The sequence below is a fragment of the Prionailurus bengalensis genome, chromosome B1, assembly GCF_016509475.1.
Source record: "Prionailurus bengalensis isolate Pbe53 chromosome B1, Fcat_Pben_1.1_paternal_pri, whole genome shotgun sequence".
In the NCBI taxonomy this organism is placed as follows: Eukaryota; Metazoa; Chordata; class Mammalia; order Carnivora; family Felidae; genus Prionailurus; species Prionailurus bengalensis.
Window position 1 is genome coordinate 85,853,355 of NC_057344.1, and position 22,435 is coordinate 85,875,789.

The window sequence follows — 22,435 nt, forward strand, 5'->3', positions numbered from 1 at the left end:
TTTTTACCAGCATTTCGTTGGCTTTTAACCATAGGTGAATGCTCATAAGTCTTTGGTGGCACTTGCCACACCCTTTTGTGTGTTGTCATTGCTCTCAGTGACCTGTAAGAGCTTTTCTTCCTAGAAAAGTCAGCCTAGAGTTTTAAGATGGAGATTGCACTATTATTATTCAGGTGTGATGAGGCCAGACACATCAGATGGCTTGTTGACTCACAGTCCCTCTAGGAGAGGCCATGGGGGCACATTGGGAAGCACACACTTGGTCCGCAGGCAGAGGGAGCCGTGAAAATGTGGGCAAGAGCCTTTCTTGTAGGGTGCCTGGGTGGCCCTATCAGTGAAGTGTCCAACTTTGGCTTCAGGTCATGATCTCAAGATTCATGAATTAGAGCCCTGCATTGGGGTATGCACTGACAGTGTGGAGCCTGCTTGGGATTCTCTCTTTCCCTCTCTCTCTCTGCCTTGCCTCCATTCTCACTTTCTCTCTACCCCTCCCCTGCTCTCACTCTTTCTCTCTCTCTTTCTCTCTCTCTCTGTCAAAATAAATAAACTTTAAAAAAAAAAAAAAGCCTTTGCTGTTATTTCCGTGGGAAGAGACAGGCAAGGCAGAGTAAACCGGTTTACTAGTCTAGTCGGAATAATCTCAGCAGGCTGTGGGGCATAGGGGTTGTCCCTAGTTATCTGGTGTCTGGCCCCCCAGTGATGAGGACAGGGATAGTGACCTTGAGTGTGAGAGCTGAATTAAGTAAAGGAGGTGGGTGGGAAGTGTGGGCTCTGGATGGTTGGTTTGCACAGGAATGACCTGCTTACAGGTGAGTCTTTTATTATCCCTTGGAGCTTGCTAACTCTGGGAAGATGGTCCTCCCAGGGCTAGCAAGGCCCAGGATGTCAAAGCATCAGATATAGGAATGAAATGTAGTTACTACAACCTGCTCACAGCCTGAGAGCAGCTTGGTCACAAGGAAACAGTCTAGATTGTCTAGATTGTGAATCAGAAAGCCAAGTGTTCACTTCTGATCTGTCAATTGCCCGCAGTAGAATCTCCGCAGTTGCTGGCCACAGAGGCAGATTCCTGAACCCGCCCTACATCTGAATCTCTGCAGGTTTAGGAATCTGTATTTTAATAAAGTCCCAGGCTGGTCTTCATGCACAATGAAGGCATTGTGCATTCTTACTCTCTACACATTCTTACTGTATCTGGGGAGGAGGTGGATCCTATCATGTCTTCACGGAGGTAGATTGTTCTGGTACTTGTATGGAAATCTTGCCAGGAGGTTTGGAGTTAAGAAGGAACTCCATGTTAGGCTGTTGGAGGCTGGAAGTCTTACAGTCTTTTTTTTTTTTTTTAACGTTTATTTATTTTTGAGACAGAGAGAGACAGAGCATGAACAGGGGAGGGGCAGAGACAGAGGGAGACACAAAATCTGAAACAGGCTCCAGGTTCTGAGTGGTCAGCACAGAGCCCGATGCGGGGCTCCAACTCACGGACGGTGAGATCATGACCTGAGCCGAAGTCGGACGCTTACAGTTGTCCTGGTAACAACTTCAACACTCCCTGTTGCTCTTCTAGAAGTTAAGGTGGTTAGAAGCTTTGATTATATAATTAAGATTCACCCTTTGTTGAGATTCCCTGGAGTAAAGGATTCAAGTTTCCCTCTGCCTTCTTTTCTTAAAAAAAAAAAAAAAAAATTATGTAAGCAGATTTATTTTCTGGGTTTTTTTTTTTCTTCTTGTTTTAAGAATAATTCATGGGATGCCTGGGTGGCTCAGTCAGTTAAGTGTTTGACTTCGGCTCAAGTCATGATCTCCCGGTCTGTGAGTTCGAGCCCCACATCGAGCTCTGTGCTGACAGCTCAGAGCCCGGAGCCTGCTTCGGATTCTGTGTCTCCCTCTCTCTCTGCCCCTCCCGTGCTTGCGCGCTCTCTCTCTCTCTCTCTCAAAAACAAATAAAAACAGTAACAAAAAAACAACCAAAAAACATTTTAAAAAAGCATAATTCACTATTATCACAGAAAATTTGTGAAAGTATATACAAAAAGAAAACAAAATTCACCCTTAGTTCCATCCGTCAAAGATAGCCACTGTTAATCTGCTGTACGGCTTCCCAGGCTTTTTCTGTACTTTGCTGTGTATATGTCATTTATATTATTAAGACATAAAACATAGGGAATTTTTATTTTTTACCTATTTCCCTTAATACTGAGTATATATTAAACTTTTTCCCATATTATTAAATATTCTTTTACAGTGTAATTTTTAACAACTGCATATTATTCCATTAAATGTATGTATAAAGCTTATTTGCTCAGTTCCCTGTGGTTGGACCCTTGTATTGTTTTCATTGTCTCCCAATCATGTGTATAATTTTCCTTAAAGTATGAATTATAAATTCCTAAAAGCTGAATTGGTGGATCAAAAAGAATGCAAAATGTTAGGCAGTTGTCAAATCTAGTTCTCCTCATAGTATGAGCTAACTGGTATTATAACACTTTTTGAGGCCAGGATATGTTGTGGGGGCAATTCTGAGACAGATAATTCAACAAGTACTGACGCTTGGCCCTGGAATGGATTTCATAACATTTCCCAGTAAATGTACCTTCTTTGCCATAGACTGTCATTAAACTTAATTTTCTTCCTCAAGTACTACCTACAAGCAAGTTACCTGCACCAGCAGGTTCTTTCTTCAAGAAAGAAACCCATTCCAGGATTAAGGATGTGTAGTTGTGAATCTGAGGGAGTCATCGCTCTGTTTATCCAGAGGAGGGTGCAGTGGAGGAGGTCATAAGCTGCTGTCGATATGTCCGCTCTCCTGTTCACCACCTCCAGCTGGCTCTGTTTACCCTTCAGTGCAATATACAATACAATAGTGAGAGTTCAGGGCACCTGAGAGAATGGGGATTGATATTCTCAGCCCATCTTCTGCTTGCTTGTTTTCCCTAACAGGTGGTGGAGCAGAGATACTTCAGTTATATTTCAGGGTAAATCGGAGGAGGAGCGACAGTGGGCGTAGCATTGAGGAATAAAGCACGTTGTGGTTGGTGGATGCAACTTTAAAGAACTAGCTCAATGAAACAGCAGTGACCTTCCCCTTAACCTGATGAATCTCCAAGATAGAATAATGATAGACCCCAATCCCGACTAGTGGGAGAAGCAAAGGACTTAATGTAATTTTTACTACCTTTAGGTAACCTTAATGACAGAAAAATGATGGCGTGGGCCCCCTACCCTCCACCCTCTACCACATACATGGGGTCTGTCTGAGCAGACAGAACTGAGTTAAGCTGATCTATGAGCAGCAGTCTCCATGGGAACATTACATCCTGCTTGAAATGGAAACTTTTAGGATTGTATAAACTAGGAATTATTGTTCCATTTGATTTTTTTAAAATAAGCCAAAATATTGACTGAATATTGTTAACACATATTTGACATATAGACTTAAGGTAGACCAAATCGACACAGAATCATGGAATCATGTTACTACAGATTTTGAAGAAATGACTGAGGCAGCAAAGCAGGAAGGTAGAGTGAACCAATTAGGTTCCTCATTAGATGGAGATTCCAGATGAAGTCTCCCTTTTTTTAATTATAAATTACCTTGCAAATAGTGTATATTAAACATGAAGCTTTGATTAAATTCCAGTCTATTTTATAACCCAATTGGTAAGACAAACGTGTCTCATTAAACTAGAATACTAAAATGTAGCTGTTACCCTTTCCTTTGTCACAAAGCTTATGGGATAGGATTCTACCAGAAATCATTTGTCAGCAAAAAATATTTTGTAGTGCATGTGAGTATTCATATGTTTTAAGTGGAAGCTTCCTGGTTGTTTCTGTGTTCATCTAGCTAAAGGTCTTTCCACTTTGACCTCATCAAGATTCACATGGCTATCTAGGTTTTAGGTATGGAACTTGAACCTTTATTTCCCTTGGCATGTGTCATTTAGTCTGAGACATCCGGTGACCCAAAGAATCAGAAAAAAATTTATGAGAAAAGGAGTTTTTATAGGTCTTTTAAAAATAGGTATTGTTTAACATGTTTTAAGTGCCATGGGAAAATCCTTCGCATGGTAAAGAAATTGTTTTTCCCATTTCTGCAGGTTTTTTGCATTAGGAAAAAAAAACCACTTTTCTGTGCAACTCCATGTATTTGGGATTCCTTTAAAATATATAAGTATATATCCAACTATATGTATTTATAAAATCTGAGAGGAGAAGTCAGGTTCTGCAGTTTTCCCTCCCTGGAGTGGTACCCATTTTGCACTTGGGGCGGTGCAGCTTTTCAGGCAACTGCAGCAGGTTTCTTAGCCTTGACGGGGGAAAAGATTTTAAAGTTCTGCTTTGGGGAGAATGTATTTAACATGAAAATGTTGATACAGAAGTTCCAGTTGAACCTGTCTAGACTGCTCACAGGTGGAAGTGAAGAGGGGAAGCGAAATTGAACTTTAAGTATTATAGTCAGAGCTGCTGTAAATAAACCATTTATCTAGGGCTCGCTTTGAGATCTTTTTCCCTAACGTGCTAAAGAAAAATAGTTTTAAAAAAAAATTAACGTTTATTTTTGAGAGAGAGAGCCCGAGTGGGGGTGGGACAGAGAGAGAGGGGGAGACACAGAATCCGAAGCAGGCTCCAGTCTCTGAGCTGTCTGCACAGAGCCTGATGCAGGGCTCAAACCCTCGAGCCATGAGATCATGATGTGAGCCGAAGTCGGATACTTAACTGACTGAGCCACCCAGGTGCCCCAGAAAAAAAATTTTTAATGTTTAGTTTTGAGTGGAGGAGGACAAAGGATCCGAAGCAGGCTCTGTGTTGACAGCAGAGAGCCTGACGCAGGGCTCAAACGCATGAACTGTGAGATCATGACCTGAGCCAAAGTCAGACGCTAAACTGACTGAGCCGCCCAGGTGCCCCTAAAGAAAAATATTTTAATGCATTTATCTTACTTTCCAGGTGAGGGAAATCCTATTATAAAGCACCAAATGCGTGTCTTCAGTTCAGAGCTAAAACAGATGTCCTTCTTTCCTACTTGTCTCCTGATGTGGTAGATTCATTTCACCACACACATGCGCACACACACACAGAGTCAGCCAGTGCAGGCAGATAGGGTTGCAGTTAAGCTGTTTACATCGTGTCTGTTCAGAATGGAGCCTTTAAAAGTTTCAAGTGGAAAGAGGGGAGGGATGCAAAGCTCTGGAATTCCAATGAGATGTTTGAAAGGTTGGCAGCATTTTGAAAGCCATCCCAACATTAATCTTGGCAAAAAAGCACAAGTATCACGGGTTGTTTCTGTCTCTTATGGATGATGCAGCAGCCAGAAGTCGGCTCCTTTATGGCTTCGTTAAATTTTAATGAAAATCAAGGAGTTTCTTTGCAACACGTCTTCTAAAGCTTGGCCCTATCGACGCCTGGCCCACGGCGTCGAAAGGGCCAAGCTCTGTTGGGGGCCAGCTGCCCTGTGCACTGCAGGGTGTTTAGCGGCATCCCTGACTTCTACCTGTTAGATGCCACTGGTACCCTCCACTGTGGCAACCGGAAATGCCTCTAGATGTTGCCAAATGTCTCCCAGATAACAAAATCACTCCCAGTGTAGAACTGCTGATTTGGAAAGACCAGCAAGACAATTCCAGCTTCTGATAAGAGCTCCAGTTTGATTTGTTATGAGCTATTTTATTTTACTGGAACAGAGTTAAAGACTCTCATTCTGCCTCAGTAAAATACAGGTGGTTCCTCCAGAATATGAAGTGTTGTGTTCCTTGTTTCGTGCTGCTCGGAGGCTACTGCTGGGTGATCCCTGGAAAGTAATGCTTTGTTTCGTGTTTCATGTTTCTTTTCAGGTGACAATTGTGGAAAAGGCAGACAGCTCCAGCGTACTCCCCAGCCCTTTATCCATCAGCACCAGGAACAGGATGACCTTCCTATTTGCCAATTTGAAAGATAGAGACTTTCTAGTGCAGAGGATCTCTGATTTCCTGCAACAGACGACCTCCAAAATCTACTCGGACAAAGAGTTTGCAGGCAGCTACAACAGTTCAGATGACGAGGTCTGTGGGAGACGCCTGAGGGTATTTGCCTTCGTCCTACTCTTCCCCAGAATGTTCCCTTCCTCATCTGTTCTGTTTGATCTGCAAGCTCTGCAGCTGTGCTCAGATAAGGCTCCTCCCCTGATGCCCAGGGCAGTATCTGAGCAATAACTCATTTGAATCCCATGGAGTCTGTATTTGGGATCCCAGAGCTGGACAGAGCCTTGTAGATCATCTGGTCTAACCTGCCTATTTTATACTTGAAGAAATCATTGAGTGATGTGTCTTGTTTACACAGCAAGTGGCTCTGGTCCATATAGTGACATTGTCGGGAATGCATAGAGGTCACTAAATAAAGTCTCAAATCTGAAATGCAACATCATGATGATGATTTTATTCTGATAAAAAATACCTATTGTGTCCCTTTTGAATTAGGCCCTGGGCCAACATCCAGGGAAATTGGCAGCTAAAACATAATTGTAAAGATGGTGACCTCACAAGGAATATCCCTGCCCCAGTCTACCCGGTCTGAGCTCGTGTGGGCACGAGGAGGCGGTCCCTCTGTCAATAAGCAGTTGATTTAGCCCCGTCATGCTTTGCCTGCATGCTAATCAGAGGCTAGCGGTCAACCAGTTTGTTGCAAAAATGCATCGGAAATTAGATTAAACGTGTTTTCGGCACTGAAGCTCTGTGTTCTGTGACCCACAAACCTGATAATCCCCGCCAAAATGCTGGCTTGCTGCCTTCCTCCTGCGTCTTCACACAGCAAGAACCATTTTGGGAACCATGATGTAGCTGTTGGTGTCTGTACAGAGGACACTGAAGAAGTAGCTTCTACGTCTGTCCCTTTCATTGTCTGTCCCTCTCTGCATCAGCAGGTGTATTCTCGGCCCAGCAGCCTTGTCTCCTCCAGCCCTCAGAGAAGCACGAGCTCCGAGGCCGATGGAGAGCGCCAGTTCAACCTGAACGGCAACAGCGTTCCCACAGCCACGCAGACCCTGATGACCATGTATCGGCGGCGGTCCCCCGAGGAATTCAACCCGAAGTTGGTGGGTGCCTCCTGCCCTTGCCTGAAACTTTTCTATATTAGAGCAATAACATTTAAAAATATTTGTAATCTAAGTAAACTGATAAATATTTCCGTAAAGAAACATTTTCCTAGAAGCACAGCAGATTTTTATCTAAATCTCTCATTCGATTGTAGAACAGCTTCTTCAAAGAAGGAGATGAGTTGTAGAGTTATAGGTGACATTTGTTTTTTATCTCGTCTTGAGTGTTTAAGTCAGCCAATAAAAAACTACGTAATCTCTCAGCCCATGTTTAAAAAAACGTCAGCTCACTTTCACTCAGAGGTGTACACATAAAGCCATAAAGACAATTCACATTCTGCTGACCTGTTTCACGTAAGTGGAATTCTGATTCTGGTCTAGAAAGCTTCGAGGCAGGACCAGAGGCTGTGGTTCAGGGGTCCAATTAGGGAAGGACTGCAGAGAATCTGAGTTCTTTGTTCTCCTGAGTTCTGTCCAGAACAGAACCACTCCATTCACCAGGGGAAATGTTCTGACCTTCCATCCAACTTCTCCTGTCTGTCCCCGACATGCTGTGGCACGTAGTCATGTTTCATTATCCCTTTCAGGCCAAAGAGTTTTTGAAGGAGCAAGCTTGGAAGATTCACTTTGCCGAGTATGGGCAAGGGATCTGCATGTACCGCACAGAAAAGACCCGGGAGCTGGTGTTGAAGGGCATCCCGGAGAGCATGCGGGGGGACCTCTGGCTGCTACTGTCAGGTATGGACAGGCGTGGGGGGCGGGGCGTACTGGCCCCAGGGTGTGCAGGACCTCAGCGCGCCCCTTCTGCCTTCCCTCATGCACCTGGGCTCTTTTCAAATATGCAGTCCTCCAGTTCAGCACTACATCCCCTTTCCTTCCCGAAGTGTTGAAGTCCCTCGATAAAAACACAGGACGCATATACACCTGTCCAGATATTGAAGCCCCCATCCCCCAAATCCGCATAACCTCTTCCATCACTTCACTAATGCTATTTAGAAGAAGAGAGATCCTGAAGGGTAAGAGTACGATTCTTTGTGATTTTTGAAGTCCTTGTTCCTTTCCCAGCTGTGTCCACTTCGTTGAAAATGGGTCAGTGTGGCACATGCTCAGAGCCCTCATTAAGGTGGGGAGAGGGAGGAATGAGAAAGCCTCGTGCTTGGTTTCTGCCACCTCCTGCATTTGCTGGTTATCACATGGAGATGTGAAGGGGAGGCCAGAACGTGCACTAGAACTGAAGGCCCACCCAGGTCACACTTACACTCCAAACTGGAGATGCCAGGAAGGACAGAAGGGGGTTGTCATGGACCTTTGGGTCCCCCTCCAGGCTCCTGCCCAAACACAGCCCTGTGGGGTCAGACCTTTGAGCCCTGCTGGAGACCAGAGGTTCTTCAGCTAGGCCCGTCATACCTTCCTCCAAGCCGAAAGCATCTAGGGGTCTGTTCTGTCATGAACATCCAGGGCGTTTTTTTTGTTGTCACCAGTCTTTGTAAATCAGGTGCTTTACCTGGTTAGAGACCTGAAATGTAATTGTTTTAAATAAGCTTATTTGAATATTTGTATATGAAACTAAGATGGTCTGACACAAGTGCCATTATCAAAACCTTTTATTTTAAAAATAACATTAAAATTAGAAGAAAAGTTACCAGACTTACAGGACAGCCTTAAACAAACAAACAGGTTGTAGCTCTTTCTAAAAGTAAATACAAATGGTAATCGCCCGGAATGAGATGTATTAACATCTCAGCAGTTGGGGGATAGAATCCTGAAAAATAATTGGCTGTATGTGTTTCATGTAAAACTAGTTTGTTCTGTCCTCGTTCATATGGCTTTTTCGTTGTCCTTCAGTAGACCAGCCTTAGCTCCTCATTTAGAAATCCAAATTTGAGGGGCGCCTGGGTAGCTCAGCGGTTAAGCATCCGACTTTGGCTCAGGTCATGATCTCGCGGTTTGTGGGTTCGAGCCCCACGTCGGGCTCTGTGCTGACAGCTCGGAGACTGAAGCCTGCTTCAGATTATGTGTCTCTCCATCTCTTGGCCCCTCCCCTGCTCATGCTCTGTGTCTCTCTGTCTCTCAATAATAAATAAATGTTAAAAAAATTAAAAGAAAAAAAAAGAAATCCAAATTTGAGTCAAATGATCTCTGATTACACAAATCCAGCCCAAGAAGAGCCTTCCTGTCCGGTTTTCTGTCTTCCTTGTGTCTGGTGAACTAGTCACCTCGACAACTTGATTCAGATCGTTGATATTGTAAATACAAAATTTCTTTTTCATCCTCGTTCAAATCAGAAGTTACTTACAGCCACATTTTGGATGAAAACAAAGCTCAAAGTCAGCACCAAGAAACAGTACACAGTGGTACACAAGCACAGTTGCAGAGATGCATCTAGAGTTAGATCCAGTGTTTTCTTTAACGGTGATGGAGGCCTGAGGGTGGAGCGGGCTCCCTGCTGCCTCTGTTGGGTAGACAGCAGCCCCTGTTTCCATCCAGCTCCCTGGAGGTGGGGTGCATGTGAAGCCAGCCCACCCATGGGGAGAGCCCAGCTTCTGGTAGGGGAGCCTTGCCTGGGTACCGCCCTGCTCCTTGTGACTCTCAGGGCCATTGTACCAGGACCTGGCTCAGTGTACCCAGTGAAGTGAATTGCAGGCCAGAGGGTAAGATATCTTTGCAAATCTCCCTTGAGAACAAAGCAAAAACCAGTGTTAAGTTGCTGTCAACCAGACTGCCTTATCCAGGGTAAGTGTGAGTGGGAAGCCTGTCTCCCCGGGTGACTGTCATTGACAAGGCCCAGGCCACCCCAAGGGCTCTAATTTCTAATCAGTGAAATACAGATCAGTCTGTCCTGTGTTGTAGTGTGTGTGTATGTGTGTTTAACATGTGCATATATGTGTGTGTGTGTGTGTGTGTGTGTGTGTGTGTGTGTATAGAGAGAGAGAGAGAGAGAGAGAGAGAGGGAATTTATAATTACCTAAGTTGTATTTAAGTAGATTTTTATTTAGATATTCTCATATAGGGCTTTCTGTCTTTAAGAATCTTAAAATGCAAGGATCTCAAACCAGTGATCCTCAACTCATTTCTCCATCCTCATCCCAACCACCTGGGAAACTCCCACCCATGAGGGTGGCTCACTGCCAGGAATGCCCACCCCACCCACCCCCCTGCACTTCTCCAAACCCCTCCACGTGCTGTAGCACCTCCTCCTACTCTTCAGTATGGCTGTTTGGACTCTTCAACGCTTATGCTTCAGCAAGCAGCGTGTGGACTCGTTTTGAGAGACAAAACTTCCCTTTTCAAGTGAAATCTTAAGGAAAACCCCAATAAAGTACCAGCAAAGCTGCTCTGGTTGAGGGAGGGCTGAGACGGGGAGGCTTCGGCTTACTCTTCCCCTAAGTGGCTCCCCAGGATTGTTCTTGGAAGTTCTGTGGAACACAGATTTTTCGCTTGCAAGCCCCTGCCTCGGGAGCTCTTTGAGCCCACGTCTGTGGGACGTCATTGTTATTTCGCAAGTGTCCTTGGAGCGGTGAGGAACGTGAAGGGGTTCAGTTGGGAAGCCATGTCTGCAGACCGAGGGCAGGGCTTGCACTTTTGGACGTTGTATCTGTTGGGTATTTCCTAGGTGCAATCAATGAGAAGGCCACACACCCTGGGTACTATGAAGATCTAGTGGAGAAGTCCATGGGCAAGTATAATCTCGCCACGGAGGAGATCGAGAGGGATTTACACCGCTCCCTTCCAGAACATCCAGCTTTCCAGAACGAGATGGGCATTGCTGCTCTAAGGAGAGTCTTAACAGCTTACGCTTTTCGAAATCCTAATATAGGATATTGCCAGGTAAATGACACAGATGGTTTAGTTTTTTTTTTTTTAATTGTTTATTAACCACTAAGTAAGTGAGAAGAAGAAAGAAGAATGGTTAACTTCTAGAACCATCCCCGCACCTAAGTTTCTTGGCCTCAGCACTATAGACATTGTGGACTGGATAATTCTTTGTTTGTGCTTTGTAGGATGTTTAATAACATTCCCGTTTAATAACACATTTAATCACATCCACCCACTAAATGCTAGTAGAACCGCCTAGCTGGGACAACCAAAATGTCTTTAGGCATTGCTCAATACCCCCTGAGGAGCAAAATCTCCGTGAGTTGAGGCCACTCCACTGAGCAGAGGAGCCAGGAGATAAGGATGCCCTTTCTGGATCCAACACCATGTAGCTGGGTGACCTTGGAAAGTCGCTTCTGATTACTCTCTGAGCCACCCCTCATCCCTCCCTGAGGTAAAAGAGAGCATGCCTGAGCACCAGGCCTGTGATTCTGGATTCTCGGTTTCACAGTGCTCCTACTTTGCATCCTAGGTAATAACGTCCTTGAGAATAGAACTCTTTTATGCTATGATTATATTTTAATACACACTAAAATAAATGTCTAATCCTCTATTTAAAAAATGTTGCCCCCATACCAACTAAAATTATCTCTTGTACTAGGACATATACCACAATTTGGAAAGCTCCAAGATTATATGACTTTAGACTTAAAGGCCATATATTCAGAGAGGCCTTCCCTGACCATCCAGCTAAAAGCTAAAGCAAATCTGGGCTTGCTTTGACAGCACATATACTAAAATTGGAGTGATACAGAGAAGATTTGCATGGCCTATCGCATGGATGACACACAAATTTATGAAGCGTTCCGTATTTTTGTGGGAGATAGAGGCTTCCAGTTATGGAATGAATAAGCCACAGGAATAAAAGACACAGCGTAAGGAATGTAGTCAGTAATATTGTAATAGCAATGTATCAATGTATCTGTAGGGACAGATGGCAACTACACTTGTGAACATAACATAATGTATAAACCTGTGTCAACGGTACTCCAAAAAGATGTGAAAAGAAATCACAACCAAATACAACATTTAATATGTTGACAAATACTTCAGACTTGCCCCAAATCCAGAAAGATGGTATAATGTATTTTTTACTAAATGACTGCTTAACACAAAAATACATAAATAGATAAATGCTAAAGTAGGCTTAATTCCTCTACACACACACACACACACACACACACACACACACACAGTACAGGTCTTCCTGTACCGCATTACTTTACCGTTTTGATAGCACTTCATTTAAATATACTCCCAAATTGGTTAATTAATGTTTACATCTTTATTCTGTCTCTCTGACATCAACATTTAAGCCCTGTGAAACTTGTCACCGCTGTGTCCTCCCCTCCTACCCATCCCCCAATACTTAGTCCAGAGCCTGTTATAAAGCAGACCCTCAGACTTACCTTGACTAAATAAGTGCCTAAGGAACCAACCGTGATGTACTAGAATCGTCAGGTTAATTCTCAAGTGAAATTTTAATAATGATTTCACTTGGGAAAATATTAAGACTTACAAGAAAAAGCCTATTAGACCCAAATTCCTTTTTTGGTATGCGTGTTGTAGAAGTCTGATGAACGATTACTGGTTTGTAGATCAAAAGATGTACCGGACTTAGTTGGCTTCTACAATTACAGAATTCATATTTATCTTTTGATCTTCCTCTTTTTAATTAAGAGGACTATTGAAATAGTTGAGCCTTGAGTGGTTATGAGCTATGTGATAGTATCTTTTAATAAAGTAGGTTCCTTTGGAGTCTAAATCACTGTTACATATCACTGCCATCCTTATCCAGATGGAAATAGTGGGTGAGAACGCCAAATTTGAAAGGTTTTATTGTTCTCAGAGGAGAGCCTCAGGCCATGTGTACTTGGTTATAGAAACCATTATGGAACATTAAAAAGGAAACATTTACCTCATGAATTAAGGATTAAAAACACTGAGTTTTCACAGGTTAACAAGCTTTGTCAAACAGCCTTTGGGCAAAGTTTTTGCATAAGGGCTTGCCTGTGTGCAGGGGCTCAGTCCTTGGTGAATATTAGTGTTCATAAAGACCCTTAACGGTTACCAGATCAAGGACTAAAGGTTTGTACATTTTTTAAGGGTTCTAAATAATATAAGCAAAACAAAACTTTGGGATAATATGTGTGTCTAGCTTGCAGAGCCTTTAAATGTTTATTATCTGGCCTTTTGCTGAAAAAGTTTGCTGGCCCTGTGAGACAAACTCAGTAATTTTCTTTAGGTCAGCAAGATTTCTTATGCTAACGTGTATGATGTATTTAAAATACATTTGACAACAGCCTTTTTCATGCCTTTAGGCCATGAATATTGTCACATCAGTGCTGCTGCTTTATGCCAAAGAGGAGGAAGCTTTCTGGCTGCTAGTGGCTTTGTGTGAACGCATGCTTCCCGATTACTACAACACCAGAGTTGTTGGTATGTGCGGGATGTAGTTAATATTTTGACCCACGGCTCCCAGCGAAGATGTTTCTAGAGCCACGATACCGGCTAGAACACCATTTCCAGTCACCATTAGCCAAAAGAATTTTAGACAACTCCAGTTTCCCAAAATGGGAGTGAGAGGGCTTGAATTAATATAAGATTGTACACAAAGGAGCCCCGCGGAGCGTAAGAGAATATGCATGTATCACTGTTACAGGAATTATTTTAGAAAACATTTGATGTGGGTGTCACTCTGTGGCATGTGTGAACTGCACCAAACATGTCAGCTGTCAATCAACCTGAAAAGATTTGGCAAAAAATGTTTTCATGAAAAGGATGCAATCTGTGGAGAACAGAAATATGCAAAAAAAAGAAAAAAGATCATATAAAAATGTATGCAAAACTAAGTTGCTGCAGTTTTTTTCAGAACTGGTTTCATGGCAAAGCAAACAATGACTGTAAGCATTTAAACAAATTATTACTGTTACTCCTTATAATCCTCTCACGTGTTAGACATTCCCTTTAGCAGGACAAGCTTTTTGTTGCTAGTGTAGTAAATTGTATGCCTTATGTGCTCTTCATTTCTAAACCTTTTCATACTGATTCATTGATTTTGATTCATTGGAAAAATTCTCCAGAAACGCCAGTAAGTTGATCATGAGTGTGTACAACTGGAATGCTTTTTTTTAGATTTTTTTTTTTTTTAAGTAATCTGTACACCCAGTGTTAGGATCGAACTTACAGCTCCAAGATCAACATGCTTTACCAATAAGCCAGCCAGGTGCTCCTAGAATGCTACTGAGCTTAAAAAACACTCATTTAAGGGGCACCTGGGTGGCTCAGTGGGTTAAGCTACTGACTCTGGATTTCAGCCCAGGTCATGATCTCATGGTTCATGGGACAGAGCCCTATGTTGGGCTCTGTGCTGACAGTGAGGAGCCTTCTAGGGATTCTCTGTTTCCCCCTCTCTCTGGCCCTCCCCACTGTGCTCCGCACCCCCCTCCCCCGCCGCCTCTCTCAAATAAACCTAAAAAAATAAAAAAATAACCTCTCACTAAAATCAACAACTCATTTGTGGGGACTGTGCATCCAGAAAAGCATTTTGTTTTTTTATTTTTTTAATTTTTTTATTTAAAAAAAATTTTTTTAAGGTTTATTCATTTTTCAGAGATGGAGAGAGACAGAGTGTGAGTGAGGGAGGGGCAGAGAGAGAGGGAGACACAGAATATGAAACAGGCTCCAGGCTCCTAGCTGTTAACACAGAGCCTTACACGAGGCTCGAACTCAGGAATGGCAAGATCATGACCTGAGCCGAAGTCGGATGGACGCTCAACCGACTGAGCCACCCAGGCGCCCCAAAGCAACTTGTTTTTTAAATGAGTTTGCCAGGAAACGGAGCTACTTAGATATACATTTCATGCCTAACCGAACAATTATATATCATGAAAACTTTCTAAACTGACTTATCCAACAACCCTTACCATTGTGTTACTGCCCTTCTGTGGTAGGGAAGCAGGACAGGAAGACTCTGGAAAGAGAAGAAACACCCAGAACTAATCTGCTGACTGAGCTATGTTGATTGACACCTTGGTCTAGTAACTTAGTACCTGGTAACATGGTAGCAGCAGAACAGTTAGAGAAGGGAGCTGAGTTCCGTCTCCGCAGCAATTGTGAGCTGGATTATTTTAGTCAAGTCATTTGATTGGGTTCCTGGGTGAGAAGGTGCGGTGGGTTCACCTGCGAACCCTTTGTGCCCACCTCTGCTACAGGCGCGCTGGTCGACCAGGGTGTCTTCGAGGAACTGGCGCGAGACTATGTCCCGCAGCTCTACGACTGCATGCAGGACCTGGGTGTGATTTCTACCATCTCCCTGTCTTGGTTCCTCACGCTCTTTCTCAGCGTGATGCCCTTTGAGAGTGCGGTTGTGGTTGTGGACTGTTTCTTCTATGAAGGAATCAAGGTGATATTCCAGTTGGCCCTGGCCGTGCTGGATGCAAATGTGGACAAACTGTTGAGCTGCAAGGACGACGGGGAGGCCATGACCGTTTTGGGAAGGTAACAGACCAAGCCTCACTTTGAAAACCCCTCCGGTTCCTTCTCTGAACTTGCCTTCTCTCTTTCCCCTTGGTTTCGTGAGTCTTACTTGGCTCAGTGCAGCATAATGCCCACTTCTGTCTGTGGCTGAGGATTCATTTTCATAGGCTGCATCTTTAGAAGTTAGGAAGACTTTATTCTGTTCTTAAGGAAATACTTAAGATGAAGTATAAATTTTAAAGTATGCTTTAAAATGAAGAGTTTGCAGAAAACAGAGAACTGTAATAGGAGAACTCCAAATTAGCCTCCGGTGACTTCTGATTCCTTTCTTTGTCCAGGTATTTAGACAGTGTGACCAATAAAGACAGCACTCTGCCTCCCATCCCTCACCTCCACTCCCTGCTCAGTGATGACGTGGAACCCTACCCTGAAGTGGACATCTTCAGACTCATCAGAACTTCCTATGAGGTGGGTCTCGTTCTCTACCTGAGTGGTACAGTGCTCTGAGAGTGCAGAGGGGGACACTGATGTGTGGCACCCACTTCCATTGCTAACCACAGATATACATGCTTCCTTTCACCTTCTGAGAACTAATTGCCAAAGCAAGCAGCTGCCTTCCAGCTGACGGCTTTGACCTTCAGAGATAGGGACTGAACAGGGCCATGACCCCTGCTGACTCTAATGCCATAGAGCAGATGGCATGACAAGCTCTTGCCCCCTGGTTCTTTGCCATGCCCACCCTGAAGCCTGATCAAAGTAGCAGCTCAGATTCAGCTCTGGGTGTATTGAGGAGGGGCTTCGAGAGCAAGCATGCTAAAGTCAACCTGCACACATTGATGAATTCTCTATTCTCATGGCAAGACTCTCAGGTCTTCTCTAACGAGAACGAGCCAATTCTCTTCAGTTCAAGACACGTGGAATAGCCTGTACCATCCTAGAGATGAACCAGAGTCCTGGTATTTCTCTCAAATAGCTTGACCTGGCTGGGGAGGATGCTTTCTGGTTCGTGAGGACCCTGGATCTGGCCCTGAATCTCAGAATAGAACTAATGAGTTTCTAGGAGTGAAGGAACCAGTGTTATGTGCTTTGTAGTGTTTGGTGGTTTGTGGAGCCCCAGTGACTCAGTGCCCATAATACCTTTTCTTCATTTCCTGATCTTTGGCTGTGCAAACTTTTATAGAGATGATCATTAAGAAAGCATGAATATTCTGCTGAGCACAGTACTCACAGATATCTTGGGAATGTATGACTATGATTCTCAGCATTACAACTAGTAACAGCCTGGATTAAGGGACAAATAGCAAGGGACAAGCTGAGGTCAGAAAGCCTCTCTTAAAGAGAATAAAAAATTTGGTGCTTTAAAACATAATTGGTATAGATCCAGAAACCTTTTCAGAAACATATGCCCTTTCACTCATAAAGGGGACAAGACTGGTAATTTGTTATTTTTAAAAAACTTCATTGACACTCAGTATGTATTGAGAACAAAACATTTTTTGTGTCTTTTAGAATCATAAAAATAATGCACGTTTATTTTTAAAAATGTAGAAACTATGGAAAAATAAACTATATTCTATCAGCTGTATTTACTATATTTCCCTCAAGTAGATTTTTATATTTGTAATACGCACTTAAAAAAATAAGTCTCTACTAAAAAGTGCTTTGTAACATCCCATTTTTCACTTAAAATATACCATGAGCACTCTCTAATATATTATTATTTAAAGTCATAATTTTAATAGAGTCTTAATATTTTGTTTAATGAGGTACCAAAATTTATTTAACTGGTCACTTTCATTGTACATTTACTTTGGTTGCTTCCAAATTTTCAATATTTTATGGCAAACTTCTATGCTATTACATACATATATGAAGAGTTTGCAGAAAACAGAGAACTGTAACAGGAGAACTCCAAATTAGCTTCCGGTGACTTCTGATTCCTTTCTTTGTCCAGGTATTTAGACAGTGTGACCAATAAAGACAGCACTCTTTATTTATATATATTCACACATATGATATATCCTATATTGTGTGATAAACTTGTATGCAAATATCACATCTCTGATTATTTTCTTAGAGTCCTTTCTGAGGAATAGGTCTATAGCAATAGATCAAAAATTATGAATTATTTCCAAGCTCATAGCATACACCGTCCAATTTCCATGAAGATTGACCTGATTTATATTTCTGCTAGTAGAGATTAAGGATGAGTATTTCACCTCAGTCTCTCCAAAACTGGTTATTATCATAACGAAATAAAAAAACATCACTGCCTCGGGACTTTGGGATAATACTCTGTTGGAAATTTTGGATGATTATTTTTCTAGAAAAAGAGCCCATGTAATTAAAGGCAATAGTTATTATTATAGCTGTGAGTTGTTTTTCTAAAAGGCATCCCCTGAAACCTTTATTGTTAAGAAAATTCTGGACCAGAGTAATAAAGCTTAGTATGTGGAAACTTAGCTTTATTCTTCACAGCAGATAAGCTAACATCATGCTGAGGTCAGCATTTGACCCATTTTTAATGGGAAAGAAAAGAGAATGGAGACAAGACCAAGGGCTGGTTTCCATTTACATCCTGTCTGGCTGATCGCTAATGGTGGCCCTTTGGCTGCCAAACATCCTGTCGCAGGAGACAGCAGCAGTTTCCTTCCTCTGCCTGGATAGACAGCCCCTTTTATTTATGCCAATGCCTGTATTACCTGGTCTTTTGATGCATAATGACTGGTTTTTTGTTTTTCGTTTTTCATGTCACCGCACCGCTCATAAGTTTCCAATGGCTCCCCAGTGCCTTACAAATCAGCCTAAAGAGACCACCACAAACTCTTGCCCATCTCCCTTTTCCCCTCCTAACCATTAGATTGGTGGTTCTCAATCTTACCTGTGTGTTAAAACCACTTACAACTTTTTTCCATGTCAAGCTTTTAAAAACGTAAATTCCCAGGCTCCAACCCAGACCAGTTAAATCTGTATGTCTGTCATGAGGCCTACAAACTAAGTATTTTTTGAAAGTCGCCCAGAGGGTTCCAGTGCCTGGGGAGGGCTGAGCATCACTGCCCTAGATGCAGAATGGGGCCACTAGTCTCAGAAGCTGGTTATAACCTTGTTTGAACTCAGGCAGGACACCAGTTTTCTAAGGCATGCAACACATTTATCTCTGTGCTTCAGGATAATTAGCTAGTAAAATGGAAAGGTAGGAGGAATACTGAAAGTACCTTCAGCTTTGAGATTCCATCAAGGCCTAATCCAGGTTGCTGGAGGTTGGTTTGATATTGTTGAAATTTCTCCTGATGAGTGGAGATGATAACTTTATTCATAAATACCTCATGGAGCAATTCTTGTTCATTATAAAGTTCTCCCAAGACCCTCTCTGAAGGAACTGTGTAGACAGTTTTCTTCTGGGTGGGCCCTGTGTGTGAGGCTCTGCAGTTTTTCAGGGTTACACAGAAGTAAAAGACAAAGCCCTAGCCTTCAGGTTTTATTTGTAGACCAAAATGTCCCTCCTCGAAAGCACAGGGGCACACGAATACAGGACCTTACGGCAGGCCCACGACCACCACAGAGCTTCTTCATGTTCAACGTGACCCAACCCAGTGGGTTTAATCTGAGAGAAGCTAGCTAATAGAAAAGGATGTGGCTAGGGGCACCTGGGTGGCTCAGTTGGTTGAGCATCCGACTTCGGCTTAGGTCATGATCTCGAGGTTTGTGAGTTTGAGCGCCACATCGGGCTCTGTGCTGTCACCCTGTCAGCGCAGAGCCTAGTTCCCATCCTCTGTCTCCCTCTCTCTGCCCCTCCCCTGCTTGTGCTGTCTCCAAAATAAATAAATAAATATAGAAAGAGAGAGAGAGAGAGAAGGAAGGAAAAAGAAAGAAAGAAAGAAGGAAAGAAAGAAGGAAAGAAAGAAAGAAAGAAAGAAAGAAAGAAAGAAAAGAAAGAAAGAAAGAAAAGAAGGAAAGAAGGAAAGAAAAGGAAGTGGCTACTAAAACACAGGGAGAAGTTTGCGCGGGACAGGCAGTTATGTGCTGGGCTTATTACTGATGACCACAAAAGCTACCGTTCACTGAGAGCCTGCCCTGTGTGAGGCAGGGTGCCGAATACTTCATAGACAAACCCACCAGGTACCAGTTAACCCATTTTAAGGTAAAATTGTAAGTTGAGAGAGGTTGAGCTAGGTTTTCCAAGCCACACAGCTAGAAAGTGACTCCCTAGCATTAAAGCCTGGGCCAGTGGGGTTAGTCTGGATAGAATGGAGATGGAATTGTAAATATACTGATGAACATGAGGTCAGTGGTCCAGTAGAGACTGGTTCGCGGGGAGTCTTGAAACCACTGATTGATTTGCAAGGCACTCAACAGCACCTTGGAAGCTGAGGGGAGTTTTTCTTTAAGTACATTATTTCTGCTCCCTATGCAATAAATTGGACTGGGGAGAGCTGAAGGAATAGACTAGCAAAGAAGATACTACAGCTGTGTCAGTGAGGGAAGACCCAGGAGATACAAGAAACCCCATTGATCCATTTATTTATTTATTTATTAAACGTTTATTTATTTTTGAGACAGGGAGAGACAGAGCATGAACGGGGGAGGGTCAGAGAGAGGGAGACACAGAATCCGAAGTAGGCTCCAGGCTCTGAGCTGTCAGCACAGAGCCCGACGCGGGGCTAGAACTCATGGATCGCGAGATCATGACCTGAGCCCAAGTCGACCGCTTAACCGACTGAGCCACCCAGGCGCCCCTCCATTTATTGAAAAAATGTTTAAAGATGTTATGGGTGCCTGAGTGGCTCAATCAGTTAAGAGTCCAACTTCAGCTCAGGTCATGATCTCGCGGTCGGTGAGTTCAAGCCCCACGTCGGGCTCTGTGCTGACAGCATGGAGCCTGGAGCCTGCTTCGGATACTGTGTCTCCCTCTTTCTCTGCCCTTACCCCATTCATGGTCTCTCTCTCTCGACCTCTCTCTCTCTCTCGACCTCTCTCTCTCAAAAATAAATAAACATTAAAAAATAATGTTATAAGTGCCTGTCTTTTGCCAGGCATCATGCTCGGCCTTGGCGATACATTATCAACAACTGGTGTGAATGTTTTTCTTTTCTTGATCTTTAATGTATAAATATTTTCAAGCACAGTAGAAACTCAGAGGATAACCTGATGCATTTCCATTAACTCATCACCGAGTCCCAACAATTATCAACATTTTTCTGATCTCTTTCATCTAAGTCACTTTTTTTTTTTCCTGGAGTATTTTCAGGCCAACTCTAGACAGCATATTATCTCACTTGTAAACCCTTGATTATGTATCTCTAATAGGAAGGCAGTTGGGGCTTGACATTTTTTGCTAATCTACAGCTTTTAATTCCAAGTTTAATTTTTAAAAAGTTGTTTGTTCCTCCAAAAAGTAATGCAGACCTCTCAATTAGTGATCACCAGTTGTTAGTGGTACCTTAGTTACATATAACGTTAGGACATTTTGCCTGATTTTTCGACATGTGCTCTTTTCCTCCTTTTGCCAACATTACTATTGGTAATAACAGCTACCGTACTACAACCCAAAGAGGCAGGAATTATTTTCCCTTATTTTGCTGATAAGGAAGCTGAGGGACATCAGGTTTCATGAAATCTCTGTGGAATATGAGACTGGCATCCATATCTGACTATGAAACTGTATGCTTTCTGTAATATCAAGCTGTCCAAAGCATGTCTCCTGTATAGAGGCCAAACTGTAGAATAATGGTGTATTTTTATTTTTTTAATGTATTTATTTATTTGGAGTGAGGGAGTGAGAGCACAAGAGTGAGTGGGGGAGGGGCAGAGAGAGAGAGAGAATCCCAGGCAAGCTCCGCACTGTCAGTGTAGAGCCCCGATGCTGGGCTCAAACTCACAAATCAGGAGATCATGACCGGAGCCAAAGTCGGGTGCTTGGCTGAGTGAGCCACCCAGGTGCCCCAACGGTGTATTTTTAAAGAAGATGCTCTAGAGTGGGTGACAAGCACACATGACTGCATGTGAGACAGACACCGAGTGGGAGGGGGTGAAGGAGTGGGGAAACGTGGCCTCGGGGCACTAGATGGTAAGGTCCCTCTTGGTGGCGAGCCAGCCTCTTTGCCACTGGAGATGAGGAACCATTGTTGCCAGACCTTTTGATTGTTCAAGAGAACTTGGAGGTCTTGATTTTATTTGAATTGTCCTAATTTTCAAAATACACTTTAGGCCAAACAATACATGCCATGAGCCTCCCAACCCAATGGCTGCCTCTTTATAATTTCTGCAACTTTTAAAATAAATTCTAGGTAAATATATAACGATACAAGGCATTGTGCTTTGACTTTTCCATGCCCTATGAGAATTAGTGATCACCAGCCTGAGAATCAGGTTGTATTTTTATGCCCCTTTTACAAATCATAGAACTCAGAGAGGTTAAGTAACCTGTCCAAGGTTTCCCAGTATGTTGGAGCTGAGATTCAGATCTCATATCTGTTTATCTCTACTGCTACTCACCATTTCTTATGTTTTAATTAACATGTTCAAACTACAGCTAATAATTAGTTCACATGGGATATTTTACACTGAAGCTGACTGAAATGTTATTTTGTAAACATTTTCCTCATGTGACAATGGCTTTTCTAGACCTTTATGCTAGGCAAAACTTTAAAACTTTGTGAGGAACACAAATTTGGTTATAAAACGTGGGCCTGCTTTCTGACAAGAGTTAGGAAGGTGTTGCCTGGATATTAATCTTGTCGTGAATAGAGACTTCTTTAGTGATCAGAGGACCCCTGGAGAGACACTCATTCAGCAAACATAGGACACCAACAAGCAAACAATTCACACTGACTTCATGTCCTGGTTCCTTCTTCTCTTCTTCCTCCTCACCCTCCTCTTTCCTCCACGGAAACACCTCCGCCCCACCCAACACACGAGCACCCAGGACAGACAGATGCGGTCATGGCAGAGAGCAGGGCAGAATCTGGGGGAAGTATTCTTTCAGCAGTTTGAGAAATCTCTCACCCAGCCCTT

General features: G+C 43.0%; 1 protein-coding gene and 1 non-coding gene across 3 annotated transcripts in view; both read left to right on the plus strand.

Moving 5' to 3' along the window:
* Positions 1 to 22,435, plus strand: part of TBC1D9 (TBC1 domain family member 9) — a 115,237-nt gene that overhangs the window by 71,794 nt on the left and 21,008 nt on the right. Inside the window, exons 7-13 of one of the 2 annotated variants that reach the window (XM_043568297.1) lie at positions 5,832 to 6,038; positions 6,893 to 7,066; positions 7,654 to 7,804; positions 10,680 to 10,894; positions 13,264 to 13,381; positions 15,157 to 15,442; positions 15,760 to 15,889. In XM_043568297.1, coding sequence (XP_043424232.1) covers positions 5,832 to 6,038; positions 6,893 to 7,066; positions 7,654 to 7,804; positions 10,680 to 10,894; positions 13,264 to 13,381; positions 15,157 to 15,442; positions 15,760 to 15,889 — 1,281 coding nt within the window. The remainder of the gene's footprint in view (positions 1 to 5,831; positions 6,039 to 6,892; positions 7,067 to 7,653; positions 7,805 to 10,679; positions 10,895 to 13,263; positions 13,382 to 15,156; positions 15,443 to 15,759; positions 15,890 to 22,435) is intronic. The other variant, XM_043568306.1, reaches the window with a different exon arrangement.
* Positions 11,657 to 11,758, plus strand: LOC122479226. The gene has a single exon (XR_006296292.1). It is a non-coding gene; the product is annotated as a U6 spliceosomal RNA (small nuclear RNA).